This window comes from Leishmania mexicana, chromosome 27 (genome assembly GCF_000234665.1).
Source record: "Leishmania mexicana MHOM/GT/2001/U1103 complete genome, chromosome 27".
Taxonomy (NCBI): Eukaryota; Euglenozoa; class Kinetoplastea; order Trypanosomatida; family Trypanosomatidae; genus Leishmania; species Leishmania mexicana.
In genome coordinates, this window is record NC_018331.1 from 905,579 (window position 1) to 925,523 (window position 19,945).

The following is a 19,945-nucleotide window of genomic DNA, read 5'->3' on the forward strand; positions in this document are numbered from 1 at the left end:
CGCGCAACCACACGAGCATGCAAGAAGGTTTTTGTGCCACAGGTGAGGTACCAGAGCAAGAGGAGATGGCAGAGAGCGATCCGAGCGAGTGTAGGCGTGCGCGGAAGTGGAAAAGAGTCGCAGAGAAAATGTGTCGGATGCATCGAGGAGTGGGGCGGAGTCGTTTGTACTTTTCGGCAAACAGCAGTGAGAGCAAGCATCCCGCGCCCTCAGCCACAGTGCATGCCGCAGTTTTGCCCAACAGTCACGCACAGACACACACACACATATATATATACGTGTACACACCGACATGTCATCATTCGTCGTCACGCGACAGCAGCCGATTCGCCTCCATCACCTGCGCGTCCATCATGCGCTCTCCGGCACGACTCCACACGTCAGGAAATCGACGCAGGTACAGCACGTCGCCAATATCCAGCGGCTCTAGCGCGCGCAAGGCGAAAAAGCCGCCGCCCTCCAGAAGCGCGGGGTCCATCAACTCGCTCTCCACGTTGATCCGCTGTGCGACTCCTCGCGCCGTTGGCGTCTCCTGCGCCACAATCGGCTCCTCTTTGCCCTTCTCGAAGAAGGGGATCTGCAGCTCTTCACATTGCGCCCGAAGTGTTGCCACGTCGGTGTAGGGGTAGTACTCAAGAACCGTGTTGTGCGGCCCGTTCTCCAGCTGCGGGACGGCATCGACGAGGGGGACGAGGGTCGGGACGTACATCTCGCTCGACTTGGCTTTGAAGAAGTTCGTGCCGGGCACTAATGCCTCCACGGCGGCCGCCTCAATCGGTTGCGAGCGGAGGTGCACGCACGCCAGCCCACGAAAGAAATTCTCCAGGAACACCTCCGGGTCTTCGCAGGCGTCTGTCGCCATCTCGGACAGATAGTGGTCCAGCACGCCGCTCTCCTCCTCGCGTTCCTTGCCCATGCCGTTCGAGATGCCGTCGCGGCCGCGCGTGTCCTCCAAGAGGTAATGCACGTATGGCGTGTACACGGATTCCTCGAGGGAGGCGATGCGCGTCATCCAGCCAGCCTGTGCGAACTCGTACGTGCAGGCGCTCCTCATGAAGGGCAAGCGCTCGTTGTAGTTCATCCAGTTCAGCTGCAACGGAAACGCTGTAGACGGACAGTCGTACATCTCCTTCGCGACCGTCAAGAAGTTGAAGCACGCGGAGAGGGGACTGGTGATGATGGCCTGCCCCGGCAGGATCGGCCTCGAGGCACGCAGGCACCGGGCGAAGTGGATCGTCGACGTCATCTTCACGTTTCCGTAGGCCCGCACCTGACGCTCGCGGCACCATTTGCTGAAGTTCTGCATGGTCTCCTTCTTGTACAACCACGTCCCCACCTCCGTCACGAGGCGCGGCTTGCGCGTGGTGTCACGATGGATGGGGAGGCCCCCACCCATGACGTTGCTCGCCGCCTGTGACGTCCGACGCATCGCAACAAGACGATAGAATACGCAGGTGGGACGTACTTGGGGGTGGGGGCGATCAGCTTAGGCCCCTCTTCTTCTCGGCTGTCCTTTTCCACTCTCAGTCCTGCGTCAGCACGCGCTCCATCGATGTTCTTCTATTCGCGTGCGCATACGCGTGTGTGCGTGTGTGTAACGGTATGCGTGCGCGTGGAGGGAGGAAGTGGCATGGGGTGTGGACGTGCGTCCGAGGAGTTCAACGCATGAACGCGTGAGAAACGTGTGCCATCGCAATACCAGAGCGGGGCATACAAGTTCAGCGTAATGAGGTGCGAAGGGAGAAGGCTGGGGCAGAGTGGAAGGAGAGAACATCGGTGCGAGTGCGTTGTCACGTGTAATGTGCGTAGGTGCACGTGCACCCATGCACACTGCCCATAGCACTCTACCGAGTAGGTAGTAGAGACAGAGAGAAAAAGCAAAAGACGGCGCCGATGAGGAGGCGCTACATTGGCCGTGTCAACCCCACGCCACACGTGGCAGGTCCCGTATGCAAACTCCTCCGTGCCCACAAACGCGTGTGTTCGGTGAGCAAGAGGGTCCGTATTCCCCGGATGTGCTGCAGACCAGCAACCTCGCTGTCGTTGCTGCGGTTTCTCCTCTGTAGCCCCTTACAGTGTCGACCCTCCTCGTCATCATCATCTTCACGAGGTGTGTTGAATGGGGCAGTCAAAATGACGTTCGCCGCAGTGCGCGCCAGACAAACAGAGGCAGCACGCAAAGACGTGGGTACACGTGCCCACGCTGGGGAGAGGTGGGGCGAGAGAAGAAGAGATATGGTACATGTAAATACATACACAAGCACGCAGCCGAACACACACACGCATGCATCCGTGCATCCATGAGCATGCGCTGCATCAACACCACACCTGAGGGGCTGCGCCAATGCACAGAGGGGAAGCGCGCCGGAAATGGAGAAGAGACCGCGAGGACGGGAACGGGCACGGCACACCCGGCAACAAAAATGTGAACAACAGCGAGAACAAAAGAAGGCAACGGGGATGCGAGCATCGCCAGACATGGGAAACCAGACGAAGTGTGCGGGTCGGCGTATCGGCGGGTATGCGTGGGTGGGTGGGCAGGGTGTTGTTCGAGAAACGTTGAAGTCATACATCAAGGAGGGCAGAAAAGGAAAAGGATCAGAAGAGAGAGAGGCACACGCACACACGCGCGCAGGCACAGACGGTGGAAGGGAATGGCGGCGTGTGATGCGTCGGCAGGGCATCAGCGAACTGCGAGCAGCCCAACACACCGGCAAAACGAGCAGCGACGAGAGTCACATGTCAATGATGTTGGGGGGCAGAAGGGAAGGGACCGAGAAACAGACGGACAGAGAGAGTGAGAGGGAGGTGAGCGTGCGTGCGTGTGTGCGTGCGTGGCACACACCCGGTGGTGACCATCCCGCCTACGTGAGCGCTCTCGCTCCCTTTTTCGCACATTCATTCACCCATCCCCCCTTTCCTTCCACACGCTCGCGTGCCTGTGCGGATGCCTATGCGTGTGTGCGTTGCTCTACGGACGATAAACGTCTGTGGCTCTGCTGGGCCATGGAAAGGGAATCTACGGGTGGAAGTCGTACATTCTCCTTCTGCATCGCTGTAGGGTCCGGCAGTCCAGCAAGGGAGCGCTCTAGTTTCTCGATGTACGCGCGCAACATGCGCAGCTCACGACTGTTTATATCAATCTCTGACTGCGGTGTCACCGGTCGCTGGCCAGCGCTGCCGCCAGTGCCACCGCGCCGACGCGTACCGGTGCCGCCGCAGGTGCTATCCACCTCGCTGGGCGAAAGCTGACCCGAGCGTCCGACGGCGTCCGTGGCGGCGGAGCCCATTGTGTCCGTGGCGCCCGCGTCCGCCAGCCCGCTGCGCTCGTCGTTGGCGCGACCTGCGCCGCGGCATGCACCGCCCCCGTCCCCGCCGGCACCCGCGCCCGCGCGCCGCTGCATTTGATACTGCTGCTGCTGTTTGGAAACCGCGTCTGCCGCCACTCGCGCACGCAGGTGATCCATCTCGCCGCGCAGCGAGTGGATCTCCCGAATAAGTGATAAATTCTCCGTCATCATCGCTGAGACCTCCTTCTTGTGCCGCTGCTCGTCAGACTTAAGCTTGCGCCGGAGGGCGTTGACAGAGGTGGAGAGGTACTCGAGCTGAGACTGCAGCTCGTGCTTTACGTTCGGGTCCGCCGGCGCGATCTGCTTGACATCGCGCGGTGCGACGTGCACCTCGTACAGCTGCGCGACGGCGGCAGCCAAGGACGCCGGGTCCTGTAGCTCGTGGGCAAGCTCCCCAATGTCACGCTCAGCTCGCGAGCGGTACGTCTCCAACCCTTGCAGCTCCCGCAACCGAGCCTGCAGCGTGCGTTGCTGTTCCGCAATGTCCTTCTTCAGCTCCTCCGTGTTCTGGCGCAGGGTGAGGTTGCTCGTGTGCTGCTCCTCGAGGTTCGCGTTCTGCTGCTTTGTTTCCTGGTTCAGCTCCGCGATCTCGCGCTGCTTGGGCTCTATCTGCCCCTTCAGTTCTCGGATTTGGTGGTCCAGCACGTACTTGTGCTTCTCCAGCTCCTGGTTACGCTTCTTGAGGCTGTAGATGACCTTCTCCTTCTTCTCCGTAACGCTGTCGCGCTCGTCGATGTCCTGGTGCAGCTGCGCGACCTGCTGCGTCAGGTCCGTCAACTGGCTCTGCAGGGCTGCCTTGGCGCCGTCCAACAGCTGAAGCTCGTTTGTGCGAACCTCAATCTCCCGCTCCAGCCGCATCGCGTTCTTCCGCATCACGGCCCCCTCGCCCTTCAGGTGCAGGAATCGCTCCCGTGCCCGCTGCAGAGTGCCTTGCTGCTTCTGAAAGACCGACTGAGACTCCGAGTCGGTGTCCAACTCAAGCTGATGGAGGGTGACGCGGTTCGTGTCGTGACTGTGCTCCAGCTGGCGGTGTAGCTTACGCACAGCCTCGGTGCGCTGGCTCAGCACGTCCTGGAAGTGCGCCTCATCCTCGGTGCGGGCCTGCGCCAGGCTGGCACGCAACGCCTTAAGCTCCGCCGCGTGCGCCACCTTCCTCGTCTCAAGGCGGTGCTGCAGCGCGCCACACTCGTCGGCAAGGGTGTCGACTTCGCGCTGGCGCTTCATCTCCACCTCCTCCAGCGTCTGCGCCGCATCCCGGACCGTCTCGTTCTTGACGTCCAGGAAGGTCTGCTCCTGATCCGCCTTTGCGTGTTGGAGGGCGTCGTACTCTGCAGCCAACGCAATGGCGTCCTGCTGCAGCTCCTCTGCCCGCTCACGGGCGCGGGTGCCCTGCTCGTGCGCGCGACGCTTATCCTCGCTTTCCATGTCCGTCTTCAGCTTTTCAATGTACTGCTGCAGGCTCTCAATCTCGATGCGTTGCTCCTCCATCTCCTGTTTCGTGACGAGCACCTCCTCGGTGTAGTTCATGTTGCGGCGGCTCGTCGGGTCGTGGTGCTGGCCAGCGATGCTGGTGGCACCCCCACCCGTGGGCTTCACCTTATCCTTCTCAGCGAAGATCTCCCACATGATGACGCTGCCGTCTGCGCTGGCAGTGAAGAGCGTCGTCTCATCAAAGGACAGGGCCATGCGGGTCACCGGCAACGCGTGCGCGGCGATCGGGGCCTCCTGAATGCCAGCCTGCAGCGGGAACGTCATAGCCTTCACGGAGCCGTCCTCGGCGCCGGCGATCAGCACGCGCTGGTGCGGCGCCACCATGAGGCGCGTCAGGGCCGTTTCAGTGAACTCGTAGTCGCCCACGCTGTTGCCCAGGACGCTGTTAATACCACCGCCACCGCCCGAAGACGTCGCCGCCATGCTGCCCCCTGCGCCCCGCACGCCTGGGCCGCCCGCTGCGACGCCCTTGTTTGCGCCTGCGTTGATGGTGCCGAGGCTCTGCCGATCAATCTCGCGCAGCAGCACCTTCCACGACACGTCCAGCGCCGTCGCCGGTGTAGGCGCTGCCACCGCCCAGACACTGCGGTCATCGGACGCGACAGCAACATACTGGAAGCGCCTATCGGAATGCTCCGTCTGCTTGCGCATCTCCGACATGTTCCAGTCCATGATCATGCCATCCGACGAGCACGTCACGGCGCGGTTGTCCGTTGGGTACGCCGTCGTAGAGCACCACTGGAAGTCCTTGATGCGCTGCGGGTGGCCGCGCAGCTGCCCTTGCAGCTCGCACGTGTTCGCATCCTCGATGTAGACAAGGTTGTGGTGCACAATGGCGAAGAGTTGGCCACCTTTCGCGAAGAATACATCGGACGCGTTGCGCAAGTTGATCGTGCGGCGCTCACGCAACGAGCTCCACAGCACACTCATGACACGCACCTTGTCCGGAAAGCAGACAACCGCTATGAGGCCGTCGGGGTGGATCGCGACAGCGCCGGGCTCCAATGCGAAGAACTGGCACATGAGCAACTGCCCCGTCTGCGTGTTCCAGACACGGATGCTGTGGTCGCTGCCGGAGGTGATGAGGAGCGGTTTGCGCACACTGCAGTCCATCCCGTTTACGCGGCCGCAGTGGCTGAAGGGGTACAGAGATTGAAAGAGCATGCTGCGAGCCGACACATGCCCGGGTATGGACGCCAACGACGCCCGTCCGAGATCCCCACCGCGGTGCTCGAGGAGGGAGGGAAGCTGAGCGAGCAGCAGCGGTGCCTCATCCCCACCTGCTCCGCCAGGGGAGGCGGAGGTCATTTTGGACACGTTCGACGTGTGGAACATCGCCTCGCGCGCCGACCAGTTCTGCTGGAAGTTAACCCCGTACAGCTTTCCGGACCCCGTGAGCACCGCTAAGTACTCCTCCGCCTGATCAAGGGCCAAGGCCAACACCCTGTACCGCTGCCCGTCACCGCCCAGTGCGTGGCCAGCATTATCAATGCTGCCTTTGTAGGCGCCTGTGTCGTCGCCCCCTGTGCTCTGACCTCGTCGCCCAGCAGCAGCCCCTGTGGACACCTTCGCCTTGGCACCCTTCGCGCCAATCTGGTCGCGGAGCTGGAAGAGGCGGCCGACGCGTCCCTTGTCACCTCTCCCCCTGTCGGCGGTTGTCGACGGTGGGGCAGCAGCCGCAGCGGCGGTGTCTGAGATGGACATCAGCGCTGGAGCGGCCGGCTTTTGTCCGGCAGATGCGTGATGCGGTACATATGGCGAGCGCTGTGGTTGCAGCTCGCCGGCTTCGTAGGCAGGTACCTCTAGTCGGCAAACGAACGTGTAGCCGGTCGTGTTGCCTGCAACGATCTCGCCGTTCAGTGCGTCCACGACGCCGTCGGCATCAGCGGTGTTGTTGTCGCCCTGGAAAATGAAGACATTACCTTGACTCGTTCCGGCAATAAACCCGTTGTGGTGCTGCTGATGTGTGGGAGCAATGCACATCACCACGTCCACTGGCACGGCGGCCCCCGCCGCCTCCATGAGGGACTCGGAAGCGGAGCCTCGCAGGTGCGACGGCGGTGAGGACGGTATCTCAATCGCGCCCATGTACCGCCCATCCTGGATCAGTAAAAGTCGTCCACTGTGCGTCGCCACGACGACGTTGTGTTCCGTGACCCAGAGGTGCGTCGAAAAGCTCTCAAACTGCTCACGCGGCACGCCCGTGCTCGGCTGCGGCTGGAGGAGACCCTCGGTGTACCGGTAAAAGCGAAAGAAGCCAATACCTGCCACGGTCACCAGCAGCGGATCGAGGGGGCAGACACCGATGCTCGTGACGACCTGCGGTGGTGCACGCAATGCCGTGAGGGTGCTGCGCGTCGCAGTGCGGGCAGCTGCGTTGAGGTTCTCTATGCCCCCCTCCGGGAGGGTGGAGTCGCCATCGATGCTAGCTGCGTTGCCGCTCGGCGTCGACCCCTGCGCCTGGGCACCTGTCGAGTACAGCTGCCCCACCGACACGGATGACAGCGGCTGCGAGCGCTCCCAGTTCCAGTAATGCAAGTTCCACCCTGGCGCGCCACCCTGGGTGACGAGGTGCCGCCCATCACTGCTGAAGCTGAGGGCTACATACCGATCGCTATCCAGATCCGTCACACTCAGAACTTTTCGGCGCTTGCGGGTCACGGTGTCTATGATCTGCACCTGCGGATGCGGACCGCTCTCAGCGATTGCCATGAACTTTTTATTTGCGCTCATCGCGATGGCGGTGATGGCTGTGCTCTGGTACGCCGCCTCAAGGAAGCGCTGCGTGCACGACTTTGGCTGTTGCAGCACAATGGTCTTGCCGACCGGGTAGACGAGTGAGCCGTCATCAAGCCAGTGCAAGCAGTTCTTGCCGTCATGGCTCGTGCCGAAGACGTAGCGCTTCACGAGCGCACGCCTCGAGTCCATGATGCGTTGCTTCTATCGTCGCCTGTGTGCCGGTCAAGGGCGGCCCCCTTCATGTGTCCAGGCACCTTGTCTGCCCTCACGAAAGAAGTCTGTGTCGCTGTTTCGAGTGTGTCAGGAGACAGTGAGGCGAGTGTGTCCGCTGTCGACCAAGGCTTCGCACTGCAGCCCTGCCTTCTCTCAGCTGGGGCGGCGCCTACAGTCGATCCTCGCAGCGACACACGCACACACACACACAGACAGACACAGACAGACGTGCCCGCAGAGAGAGTGGGGGAGGGAGGGCGGTGAGGAGAGGCGAATGCGTACAAGGCGGGCTTGAGCTTGATTGCCGAGGCCACAGTCACGGGAAAGAGAGCGCGCGAGGGACGAGGCTGCGAAATAGACGAAAAGTGGACGTGCACAACAGGGGGAGGTAGTGGCGGGTTGTGGACGGATGGAAAAGTACCCAAGCCGCGCAGCGCCCGAAGACTGCCGTTGTGTGGCGAAGGGCGGAGAGGAGAGAGGGGGAGAGAGAAAGTGGAGCACACACACACACGCACACGCACACACACAGATAGAAGGAGAGTCGGCAGGCCCGTGGAGGGGCTTGCAGCCTGCCACGCGTGCATGCGTAGAGGGGAACAGAGAAAAGGGAGAAGCGGCTGATCGGTCCGGTACGTCGTTTCACAACGACCGCGACATCCATTTCTATCCTGCTTGGTTGTGATTCCAGCTTGCCGCGACCACCTTGCCTCATCGCCTGCATCCGCAGAGGCGAGCAGCTGATGAAGAGAGAGAAACTCAACTGAAGCCCTGCCCATCCCTGCATCGATCATGCGTGCGCATACACACCGCACAGGAAGGGGTGGGGGTGGGGGGATGAAGGGCGGCAAAGCACTTCAACTTTGCGGCAGTGCCTCCTTTTATGTCTGCGTCTCTCTGCATGCGTGCTCAAGTACGTCCAGTCAAGGATCCAGGGAGGCACATGAAGAAAACATAAAGCGCCAACAATCCTCACGCGTCAGCACCGCTATCAACACCAACAAGATCGTTGTCGCGACCTCCTTCACCACCCCTGTCCTGTTGCACCTTGCGGCGAGCAACAGTTGGCTGTGCACTTCACCCAACAACCCAGGACGACAGCTGATCAGACGGCGTTGAGCTTGGTCTTGTACTTGTCGCCCACAAAGTAGAAGACGCCGCGTGCGATTTCATCGGGCAGCTGCCGAATTGCGAGGTGGCACGGGATCTCCTTAATCTCTCGATGGCGCACTTTGTGGTTCGCGAGATACTCCGGCACAGACATCCCGCTCGCCTCAAGGTCTTGCACAATGCTCTTGATGGTGCGTAGGGCGTGGTCGTTCGCGGGGTAGTCCTGGCCGGTATCCATGTACTCGCCGCGGATGAAGTCGTCCACGAGGATGGCATTCCCGTTGCAGTTGCGCACTGAAAGCGGACGATTTTCGATGATGAGAGTATCCTCCAGCGGCCGCTTCAGCCACAAGATGTTCTTCTCGTAGTAGTTGTCGTGTGTGAACCACTCGCTGCCGCGCGAGAGGTACTGCGACACGCGCACCCCCATGGGGTCGATTATGCCGAGCACCTGCCGCATGTACCGCTCGCTCGAAGCGGACCACAGCACCACCTCCGCGTCGATAGAGGTGAGGTAGTCTAGCAGCTCCGCCAGGTAGGGGCGGGGCACAAGCCCGGCCTTTAGACGGAACGCCTTGTCGCCGTAGGAGACAATGGTCTCGTCAACATCGAGAACGATGGTGAGGCGGCTGCGGTAATGCTTCTTCCGCGGCCCCAGCAAGCCGCTCTCCTCGCGCTGCAGGTTCTGCATCTGCCAGAGCTTCGCCGTGGCGGCCATCATGAGGACAATGATGGTGAACATGTAGTACCGCACGCCTCGGTCGGCCAGCATGCGCTGCCAGTACTCGCGAAAGCGTTTGGCGCCGTAGAACCGATCGTCCGTGTAGCCGTCCCACGCGTTCTCCTTGCTAGCGTACATGTGCACGCCCTTCTGGCGGGCGGCACTGCTGGCCGTCCCAAGCACCCCAGCGGCCGCCTCCGCGTACGATTTCTTCCGCGTCATCGAGGAGGACGCGGAGGGCGATTCAGACGAGCTCACAGCGCCACGACCGCCGGCAGAGACGGCGTAGTGCGACTGACGGTGCAGCGCCGTCTTCTGGAACAAGTCCCGCGGGGCGGAGCCGCCATCACCGAAGCGCGGCTTCGCGCCAGAGGTATCGCCAAAGCGGTCCGGTTGCCCAAAAGGTGACCAGCTGCCAAACGAGGCGAGCAACACACGAGAGCAGCGGTACATGGTGAGCTGCGGTTTGAAGACACAGTCAGTATGCGTGTTAGCGTCTGCGGGAGAAAGGGGTGGAGAGCAGTGCTCAACGGCCACGGCGATGCAGCAAGCGCCAGTTTCGAAGGTTGGTGTACGAGGGCCTGACCTGCGAAACTGCGGAGTACTCGGCGTCGATCTGCGAGAGAGTCTGTGTGTGTGTATGTGTGTAGGTGGGTGGGTGAGTGGGCGTTCACGCGATGGTGATCCGAAGTGGCCCCCGCTTCTCCTCCGCCCAGCAGCGCTGCAGCCCCCTCTCACGCTCACAGACAATCAAAGAAAGAGAAATGCGGTCACGCAGAGAGGGACATCAGGCGCAGAAAGGCATGCACGCCGATCCGCGCTAAGTGTCCCGGCTCGAGCACGTGCAGGGAGTGCTCGGATGGGTAGCGGAGGCGTTCTTGGGAGTTCTTATCCACGAACGGTATCACCTCTCGTCTTCTCCCTGTGGAATGACGATACACGGCGTGGCAGCAGAGGGGAGGATCTAAACGATAGTGCTGGGGGAGACATGAGAGAGAGAGGGAGGGAGGGAGAAGGGAGGAGAAAGCGGCAATAAGCACTCGGAGTGCATTGTGCAGCCAGGGAAGGGTACACATGGGTGCGTGGCACAGCGAGAGGAAGCAGCGGTGGACCATCGAGGTGGCCTTCGATACAGCCTTTCCTGTCTGCATCCCGTTCTCCTTTCGTCCGTTGTCTCCAGCTGTGCTGAACAGACGCGCGCCCATCGCTCTTCAGCAGAGGGCAGCGGCAACGTCTCTGCCATACCCTTGAAGGAGTCGATGAGCGTGGTTATTGATGAGTGAGAGGAAGAGGGGGCAGTGAATATGCGCAGAGGACTTGCCCGGCCCCCTTGATCCGTCCCCACTCACCTCCCCACCCAACCCCACCAATCTTTGCGTCGCGCATGTGTAGCGTGCACATACGTCCATCGTCTTCACTGCAGCTGTACAGAGAAACTCAGCACACAAAAAGCACGAGTGTCTCGCACCAATACGCGCACACCCTCGACCCCACACGAGGCGCACTGAGGCACGGGAGCAGCTCCTCCGTCCGTTTTCGGCATGGGGCTCGTCTGTGTTATAGCACCCTGCGTCTCGCAAAGCGTCCGACACATGAGCCTCGTGCGGAGACTCTGCGTGCTCTCTCCCCAGCCTCCCTCGCCATGTGTTCACCACTCAACGAGAGGAAGAGGAAGAGGAAATGGGTGAGAGATGAGTGGCTCACGCGCGCTTCTTGGACTTCCTCGATGACGACGATGCTACCGCCGCCTTGCTCGCCGCGCTTCGCTTCCACCATCGGTACGCAACGTACACCGTTGTCACGTTCACCACATAGGTGCAGCAGCACACCACGCAGAAGTCATGCAGGATGACCGTGAGAATAAAGGCGAGGCACACCGTGGCCACGATGCTCGGCGCGCTGACAATCAAGATTAGCGTTGGATGCCAGCAGCACAGCATCTCCACCGTGTAGTAGAGCATCCCCACGAGCGCGTTGGGGGTCTTTGGAAGACCAAAAAAGTGCGTGACGGAGCTTAAATCCGAAGAGAAGACCTTCGTGCATGAGAAAGGCCCGATATCGCAGTAGGCGTTGTAGGTGATACCAAGCTGCTTCGCCCGCTCGGCGTGCACCTCGACGGAATACGCGTAGCTCGACAAAAGGAAGCCGACAAGGCACAGCCCCATCAACGTCAGGTTGAACTTGACCATGGCACCCTTTTCCGCCCGCTTCACTCGCTGTGTATGCGTGTATGTGTGTGTGAAGGGATGGGGGAGAATATTATCTGAAGCGAGGAGGAGGGGTGTAAGCCCGACGTAGTGCAGAAGCGCCAAAAATACCCCAAACAAAATCGTAAGCGGAGAAGACCACAAGGCGGGGGATGCAGAAAAACAAGACATGATAAGACATGTGCGCGATGCACATGGAGCCACACACACACACACACACATGCACACACAAGCCCGGTGACTTCACAGGTGGTCAGAGGCGTCGCCTGCTTCTGGTCCTTTTTTCTTTTTTTCTCGTTCGACTCGGCAGATGCATGGGGCTGTGGTCCGTGACCCAAGGTACATAGAATGGCGAGGGGGAGGCGGCGACTCGTACACGACCCTTCTCTCTCGCTCTCTACATCCAAGTGTGCGCAAGTGCGAGCAGCTGATGAGAAGCTGTCGAGTGGTCGGTAGAGGAAGAGGAGTCACACACTATCCCACACACACGCACACCCTCGTCTCTCCTTCTCTATCGTTGTCTTCTTGTTCACGTGCTGGCTTTAGCGGCGCATGTGCGCCTCAATGCTTCCTCGCCACTGACATTGCTGTACGCGTCAGACAAGTACACCCCTGCGCGCGCACACACACGCAGACTCCCAAATAGCAAACCCGTGGGCAGGCACGTCCACCAACGCAGCTGTCTCGAGCCGGAGGCGCAGCAGCGGCGGCAACCTGTCGAGTACATTTTACGTCAAGAGCCACACACGCACAGGCTCGCGTGGCGTAAAAGGGAGGCAGGAAAGGCAGGGACGGTGGAGGAAATCGGGCACAAGTACACACACCCATCGACATAATCTCGTCCTAGTCGGTGAAAGAAGATCGTGTGGATCACGCCGAGATGCACAACAGCAGCCGAGCCGCTACCCACACCCTTCTCCTCTGACGCCAGTCCCTGTCTCTTCTAACCTTCCCTCAGCGCCTTATGTCTGAGTGTGTGTGTGTGTGTTCATTTGGGTCGTCGCCGGTTCGACTCCTACACCTACTCGTCGCCCTCGACCTCGAGTGCATGGACGATGCGCTCCCGCAACAGGTTCGCGTCGAGGGTGCCGTCCTCCGTCGCGCACCCCTCAAACCCTACAATCCGATCAATGCACACGTCGTTCAAGAAGAGCAGGCAGTGCGGCAGCGTCGTCACGCGCAGCCGCTCGACCAAGAAGGGCGAGCGCTCGGCGTCGATCTTCACAAACTTCACGGCTAGCAGGATACGCGACAGCTCCGAAAGGCGACGGTCCATCACCTTGCATGTTTCGAAGTCCTTGTGGTAGAAGTGGACGCATACCCGTTCGCTCCCACCCTTCTCACGCACGACAATGTTGAAGAAGTCGTCTTGTGAGATTTCACGGTACTCTCCGTGCTGCTTGCTGCGCCACTCCGCCTGCTTCTCTTGGTTGGCCCGCATGCGTTGCAGGCGCATCCGGCGCAACTCCATCAGCTCATCGTCGTCATCCTCGGTGCCCGCCGCATTGCCGCGCTCGACCTTCTCCGCGTGCTTCTCCGCAGCCGGGTCGTACACGGGGACGCCGTTGTCGCGGGCAGCTTCAGTGACCGGGCGGCGGTGTGTCGGGATGACGTCGTTCGTGTCACGGCTCTGGCGGTACGCCTTCGAATTCATCTGCTCTATGGTGGCGGTAAGGTTCTCATTGGCCTTGAGGTTGCTGGCCTCGTTCACCACGCCGCTCGACTTGCCAGAGCCTAGCATGATGCCGATGTGTGCCCCGTGTGGGTCCAAGAAAGTATTTGGGTACTCGAGAAGCCCGTTCTCGCAGCTGTGAATGCCGGGGTGGAGGGGGAGGGGTGTCACGTAGGTCAATGATCGATGCAAGTGGCCGAAGAGGAAGGATGCTGCTATATCCCCCGTTTTTTTCTGTTTGCTTGTGGCTGTGGCCGTGGTGGCGATACGCCGATGTGCCCAGTTCTCAGATCCGCGAGACCGGCAAGAGCGTCAAGAGAGAGAGACGGGAGAGACTCAAGGAACAATGGGGCAACGCGGACTGCGGTGGATAGCGCCTATGTGGATGTACATGCCGCAAGCACCTCTGCACTTTTCCTTCACTGTGCATGTGTGTGCATGTGGGTGGGTGGGTGCGTTGGTGCAGCTATTCTCTACCTGAGCACACAGGAAGCAGCTTCCTCCTCTACTAGGTGCAACCTACTCTTCTTGGGGTGCCTCTGAGCTGCGAGAGGTGATATATAGGGGGAACACAAGGAGAGAGACTTCACCCTTGTAGGTTTACAGAGGATGTGGTGCCACGAAATAGTAGTGGTGCAGACCTCATCATCCCCCTCCCAGGACTTCCCGCCGTCGGCACACGCACACACGCTCATCACGGTGTGCCCTCCCCCCCCCCACCGCCGTGGGTGGCTTCAAACGAAAATGTATGTATGAAAAGGCGTGCATGGGGCCATGGAATCATCAACGAGACACGGCGGCATCTCCGCTCCCACCACCAAAACACCTCTACAGCACCCCACGCATACTGTCGCTCCCCCTCTCTGTGTCTCTACTCCCTTTCACTTTCTGTTCCCCCCCTAGCCATCACCATCGACTCCACACGCCGCCGCCGCTGCATCAGCAGCCCTGCGGAGGAGGGCCTATACACGCCAATGGGAAACAGAAAATTAAACATGCGATCAAGAAGCAGGAGGCCGACAGCACGCTACAAGATACAGGGGGTGCGCTGGTGGGTAGTGCACCGACAAGCGAACACCACCGCCGTCTACATGCGCGCCCCCTGCATCTTCCGCACCGTCTATCCCCCTCTCCTCTCCCGCCCAACTCGTCACGTGCGTGACCAACACATTTTGGCATCACCCTCTCTCGTCTTCCACTAGCGGACATCCTCCAGCACAACACGCACGCACGCACGTGAAGAGTCCTAATTAAAGAGCGGCAGCGATGAAACCGCATGCGCCATCGTCGATCTCCACGCATGCCATCACCGGATATACTTGGGACAGGGAGCACAGAGCCACCACGAGCAACACGTGTGCAACTCCTTCCGTCATGGAGGCGACGATGAAAAGATGCCGGAATACACTAGACATGGAGAGAATGAAAAAGAGCTCAAGAAACGGCACACGTCGGCAACCAGTCGAGCGTGCGTCTTCGTGGGGGGATGGTGTAGGTGTGCGCAGCGCATGTCAAGCTGGCGGCCGACACTCGCACGCACGTGCGAGTGTCGGTCGGAGAGGGACAGACGGAGGGAGAACAGCAGAAAACAATCACAAAACAAAACGTAAGCGCAGATTGGCGCGTCAATGAAGCACGCATCCGAATACAGTCCCTCCCCTCCCCTCCGCAAAAGACCCAGCGTGCGAGTGCGGTAGCGATCACACACAGGAAGAGAGAGAGAACGGCAATAAAACGAGGCAACGGTGATGCGAATAACAAAGCACGTCAGCGAAACCGAAACACGAAAAACGGAGCCGTTAAGGGGGAAGGGGGGCGACGAAACCGAAAGGGCAACGCGGTGTGTACGAGTATATGCCGACGGAGTGAGGAAGCGCGCATGTGGCTGCACTCCGCTCTCGCCAACGCAGGGAGGGGAAGAGGGCGATAGGATCGCTCATCGTATCAGTTACCCGTGCCCCTCACGCAAAACACCTCCGCCGTTCTCCAAGCTTCTTCCCCCCCCCTCCCTGCCCCCACCTCTCGTACCGGCTTTCAATCATCTATGCGAAACACGGAAAAGGGGACACGTAGAGAGTGCGGGGATCGAGCGCGTGCGCAAGCAACGCGCTCTCCGATATCGGAGAGAAATGAGCAAAATGATGAAAAGAGCACCCCAACTCCCGGCAACAACGCACCGACGTCAAAGCGGGAAGGGGAGAGCCGTGACACTGACAGGCAGCAACACCAGTAGTGACCGAGGAGGGAAGGGAAGGGAGAGAGGCACACGAGTACGTCTATTCGAGGCAACGACAGCCCACCCCATTCCAACGCAGAAAAAAAGCCCGAAGAGCAAGAGAGAGGGGGGAGAGTGAGAGCCCGTGCAGTAAAAACAGCAAGCGAAAAGATGCACATCAACGCACACACATGCTTATAGATGGGTATATATATATATCTACTCGCGGGGCAGGGCAGGGATGCGCCTCCGGCACGCACGGTGACAAAACAGAAAACGAAAAGGGCAGATAGATGGGTGCCAAAAGGAAGACGGAGCTGCCAAGCACTCCCACCACCACGCGCATATGTGTACCACATCGCCATACATGGTGAGAAGAGGCACACACCTATACAGGCAGCAGAGAAAAGGCGGCAGAAGGGAGGAAGGGGAGGCCTCAGTGCGCAAAGGGCGAGTGAGAGACAGCGTCGGTGCCCAGTCAAAAGACCGACTCCCAGACGCAGTGCAGACCCCTGCCCTCTTGTCACCACGTGTGTGCGTACATGCCTGCATACGTGTGCTCAGCATTTGGCCCTTTCGATGAGTCTCTGCCCCCCCCTTCCCCTCAGCATCGTCTCCCTGCTCCGAGAGGACGAGAGGAGGGCGTCGAGAAGCCGATGACCCCTCTTGGACACTTACGCCCTCCTCAGAGCATTCCCCGCACGCCAAATGCTCTCGCTCGCCAGCTCCCTACGCGCCGCCGGTCCCTGCTCACTCACACCAATCCTCATGCCGTACTCGTACAACTGTTGCCGGAAACCAGTGTTTGGCGACGCACACGGGCGGTGCTGCTGAACAAGATAAATGGCAGCAGACGAGCAAAGGCGCAGCTTCCGCATCAGATAAGCTGACACCACCGTCGGCGCGCGAGAGATGCCAGCGCCGCAGTGCACGAGCACACCGCCATGGTTCTTCACCAGCGCGTCCTCGATGAACTCAAAGGTGTGCGCAAAATGCGGCGTCATGTCGTAGTCGGGGCGGTCGTCCGCCGACAGCCTCATGTATTTAAAGTCCCCCGGGAAGCTTGGCGGCGTGTCAATGCAGCAGCACACGTGTGTGATGCCGTGGCGCTTCATCAGCTCGCGGTCGGTCCCTGGGTGGTAGGAGCCGCACCACAGACCAGGGACAATTTCTTGCATCTGGTTGAGGCTATCGACGCCAAAGCTGCCTAAACTACGTATGGCGCCGCACGCCACGGCAGAGCTGCCCAGTGCGCCGCTTCTGTTGCTCGAGTTTCCCAGAAGCTCGTTCTCGTCCGTCAGCAGTACCCTCTGCCGCAGCTCCTTCGTGATGGCAGGATCTGCAAGCTTGTGGCAGAGCCCCTCCAGAAGCTCACACACAGTCTTGCGCGCCACCTCAAGCCCTTCCTGGTCGATGGGCAAATTCGTCGCCATCATGCGGAACTCTTCCAGCGGTTCTCGCAGTACGGGCGGCGTTGGAACTCGGTCGTTCACGGAGGCGTTCGTTCCAGTTTGGGTGCACTGCACGCCGCGTCTGGCGACCGGCGCGGACGGAGTAGTGGATCGGCTGCTGTCGGCCCCATCGAGGCGCTCCGTGGCCTTGTCGAGGGTGGCGAGGTGGGGGTGGGCGGAGAGAAAGCGCAGCACGCGGAAGAAAAGGTTTATGTCATCATCGGGGAGATGGTGAACGGTGTTCTTCCGCTGCGGCGACAATTTGTTCACCTTGGGCTGCATCGTCGCACTTTTCCTTTGCTGCTGTTGAGAAAGCTGGGAAGCGGCCCTATGTGGCGCAGAGGGGGCAGGGAGGACAAGCAGCTTTAGGTGGGAACGGTGGGCCACGTGACCTGCGTGGTTGCGTGAGTGCCTGTGTACGAGTCGCTGTGCTCGTCTCTACCGTTTCGTCCTCCGCCGTGACGGATGCTGAGATGATGGCGGGCGACGGTGATGGGGGACGGGGGGGAAGGACTTGGCGAATAACGGTTTTCAGGAGGCAACTTGGGGTGGAATGCAGTCTGGGTAGGAGAGCGAACGATGGGCGTTGAGGGGAGAGATGGGGAAGGACAAGAAGAATGGGCAGAGTGTCGAAGTGCGTCGGTGTTGCGTGATGCTCCGCTTGATTCTTTCTTTGTTTTTGGTGGGGCCCTGCGACGGAGGAAGTACGCGCGCACGCCCCCGTGCGTTTGTTTGCGGGCGGTGGGTGGGCGTGGAAAGAACACGAGCGCAAGAAAAAGGGGGGTGAGGCAAATCGGGCGCAGCGGTGCCGTCGGCGTCGACGACGCAACAGGCGGTGGATGGGTGGGAGGCGGTCGACGGAGAAGAGGACCTGAATAATAAACAAAAAGAGGAAAAGAGAGTGAGGGAGACGGAGGGCGAAAGGGGTGTGTGTGTGTGTGGGTGGGTGGGCAACACGGCGGTCTCGTCGTGTGTCGGCCTTTGCCCTCCTCCCTCCTCGTGTGTGTCTCCCTCTCTCCCTCTCTCCCTCTTGCCTCGATCCACGACACCCTCGGCTCTGGCTGCCGTTGGAGGGAAACCTTCTGTGCGTTGTAGGTGCGTCCTTTTCGCTTCGCGGCTTATCTAGTCCTTACTCTTCTTCACAAAACCTACGTGACCTCATCATCCACCAACTCCCCCTCCCCCGTCTTCCCCGCCCCCCCCCCCAGCGCCACGCATCACCTGAGTTGGATGGCTGCACGCGATGAGTAAGACTAAGGACGGGGGGAGGCAGAGAGCAACGCAGCTAACGCGGACGCGGAGAGGGCAACGAAGAACCCAAAACGAGAGGCGAGAGGGATGGAGCCAGACAGAGGGGGGGATAGGGTTCAGACAGTGCTGGAGAAGAGAGGAAGAACAGCAAGAGGCCAGAGGGCCTGTCGTGTGTATGTGTGTGACTGTGTGGTAAAAGAAAAGAGAAAAGTGAGTGGCGGCACAACCGACTCAGGCACAGCACAACCAGCAACGCCCCTGTTCAGCACCACACAAGCTCTCCCCGTCCCACAAGCGCGCCCGCCTTACTGCGGTGACGCGGCATCACGCGACCAGTAGGTCTGCGACTGCGCCTGTCCGTCTGTCATGTTCAGCTGCCGCTGGCGATCCTGCTCGGGCAGGCGGTAATTCAGAAATACCACACGCATCTCCTCCGATGTCATTTCTTTGAACCAGCCGCGCGTGTTCAGGTAGCGGCGCGCCATTTCGCGATCGCGCGTGTCCTGCGCGAAGAGGCTCTTGGGGTGAGACGACTTCCACAGCGCGTTCAGCAGGTTCGCATCCTTCAGGCCCTCCTCAAGTTGCGTGTTTGTCAGCGGGGCCATGTTCGGTCGATGCAGACGCTCAATCAGCGGGGCCAACTCGAGCTCCTTCGCCTTCAGCGCCTCGTACTGTATCATGTGCACCTTGCGGTACTTCTCGCTCTCCTCAAGGTACTGCTTCTCCGTCATGCCCTTCACGGGCGAGCTGTGCGCGGTGTCGATGCCGATGATAGCAATGCCCATGCGCCTCGCCTGACCAACGACACGCCGCACACGCACCTCGATCGGTGGGTACTCGACCTTTCCCCACGACATCTGCTTCATCTTGGCGATCTCGTAGCACATTTCTAGGGTGAGGTAGGCACAGTAGTTGCCCCGCAGAACAACAGGGCCCGTCTCGCCTCTCTTCTTGCGAATCGCGCGCAACAGAAACCACGCCGTCGGCGGCGGCTCGATGCGGAAGATGTACGACTTGTCGAAGTACACCTGAATGCGCACAATGAGCTCGATATCGTCCTTGAAGTGCGGCTTGGTGCGGTCGTTGAACGCCTTGGCGAAGTCCATCGCCTTCAGTCCCAGCTTCGAGAACTCCTGGCCAACCGGCGGCCCCGTTGCGGCCTTGCCAGCCTTGATGAAGAAACGCCAGTTGTGCAGCACCGCCTTGTTCGGAAACTCCGGTACGGCGAAGATGTCCTTCGCCTTTGCCTCCACATTGGGATCGAGAAATCGGTTGCTACCTGGCTCGATGCTGACCGTCTTTGGTCGTGCCTTGAGGTACCGCACCGCACTACGTCGCAACATCTCAGCGGAGCGCGCGCGAGAGAACCGAGCGTGCCTCTGATGCAGAAGAAGCCAGCAACGACGACGACAACAACAGCAATATGGCAGGAGACAAGCGCCCTGTTCAACGGAGGCCCCGCCAGGTGCGCGTACGAATGCTCCCGTGCAAACGCGTGGGTGGAGAGGGGGGAGGGAGTGGCAAAGAG

The 19,945-nt window shown here is 60.3% G+C and overlaps 7 protein-coding genes across 7 annotated transcripts; all 7 read right to left on the bottom strand.

Annotated features, from left to right (window-relative positions):
* Positions 1-298: 298 nt before the first annotated feature.
* Positions 299-1,429, bottom strand: LMXM_27_2160 (conserved hypothetical protein; the record flags this gene model as incomplete). Its single annotated transcript, XM_003876745.1, has 1 exon — positions 299-1,429. The coding sequence occupies one exon, from the start codon at positions 1,427-1,429 to the stop codon at positions 299-301; it is 1,131 nt and encodes a 376-aa protein (XP_003876794.1).
* Positions 1,430-2,951: 1,522 nt separating this feature from the next.
* Positions 2,952-7,769, bottom strand: LMXM_27_2170 (conserved hypothetical protein; the record flags this gene model as incomplete). The annotated part of the gene is made up of 1 exon (XM_003876746.1): positions 2,952-7,769. The coding sequence occupies one exon, from the start codon at positions 7,767-7,769 to the stop codon at positions 2,952-2,954; it is 4,818 nt and encodes a 1,605-aa protein (XP_003876795.1).
* Positions 7,770-8,895: 1,126 nt separating this feature from the next.
* On the bottom strand, positions 8,896-9,759 carry LMXM_27_2180 (conserved hypothetical protein; the record flags this gene model as incomplete). The annotated part of the gene is made up of 1 exon (XM_003876747.1): positions 8,896-9,759. One exon carries the CDS (start codon positions 9,757-9,759, stop codon positions 8,896-8,898), a length of 864 nt encoding a protein of 287 aa, XP_003876796.1.
* A 1,562-nt stretch (positions 9,760-11,321) lies between these two features.
* LMXM_27_2190 (conserved hypothetical protein) lies at positions 11,322-11,810 on the bottom strand (the record flags this gene model as incomplete). Its single annotated transcript, XM_003876748.1, has 1 exon — positions 11,322-11,810. The coding sequence occupies one exon, from the start codon at positions 11,808-11,810 to the stop codon at positions 11,322-11,324; it is 489 nt and encodes a 162-aa protein (XP_003876797.1).
* Positions 11,811-12,849: 1,039 nt separating this feature from the next.
* Positions 12,850-13,569, bottom strand: LMXM_27_2200 (conserved hypothetical protein; the record flags this gene model as incomplete). Its single annotated transcript, XM_003876749.1, has 1 exon — positions 12,850-13,569. The coding sequence occupies one exon, from the start codon at positions 13,567-13,569 to the stop codon at positions 12,850-12,852; it is 720 nt and encodes a 239-aa protein (XP_003876798.1).
* Positions 13,570-16,389: 2,820 nt separating this feature from the next.
* On the bottom strand, positions 16,390-17,448 carry LMXM_27_2210 (putative dual specificity protein phosphatase; the record flags this gene model as incomplete). The annotated part of the gene is made up of 1 exon (XM_003876750.1): positions 16,390-17,448. One exon carries the CDS (start codon positions 17,446-17,448, stop codon positions 16,390-16,392), a length of 1,059 nt encoding a protein of 352 aa, XP_003876799.1.
* A 1,274-nt stretch (positions 17,449-18,722) lies between these two features.
* On the bottom strand, positions 18,723-19,760 carry LMXM_27_2220 (putative ribosomal protein L11; the record flags this gene model as incomplete). The annotated part of the gene is made up of 1 exon (XM_003876751.1): positions 18,723-19,760. One exon carries the CDS (start codon positions 19,758-19,760, stop codon positions 18,723-18,725), a length of 1,038 nt encoding a protein of 345 aa, XP_003876800.1.
* Between the last annotated feature and the right edge of the window lie 185 nt (positions 19,761-19,945).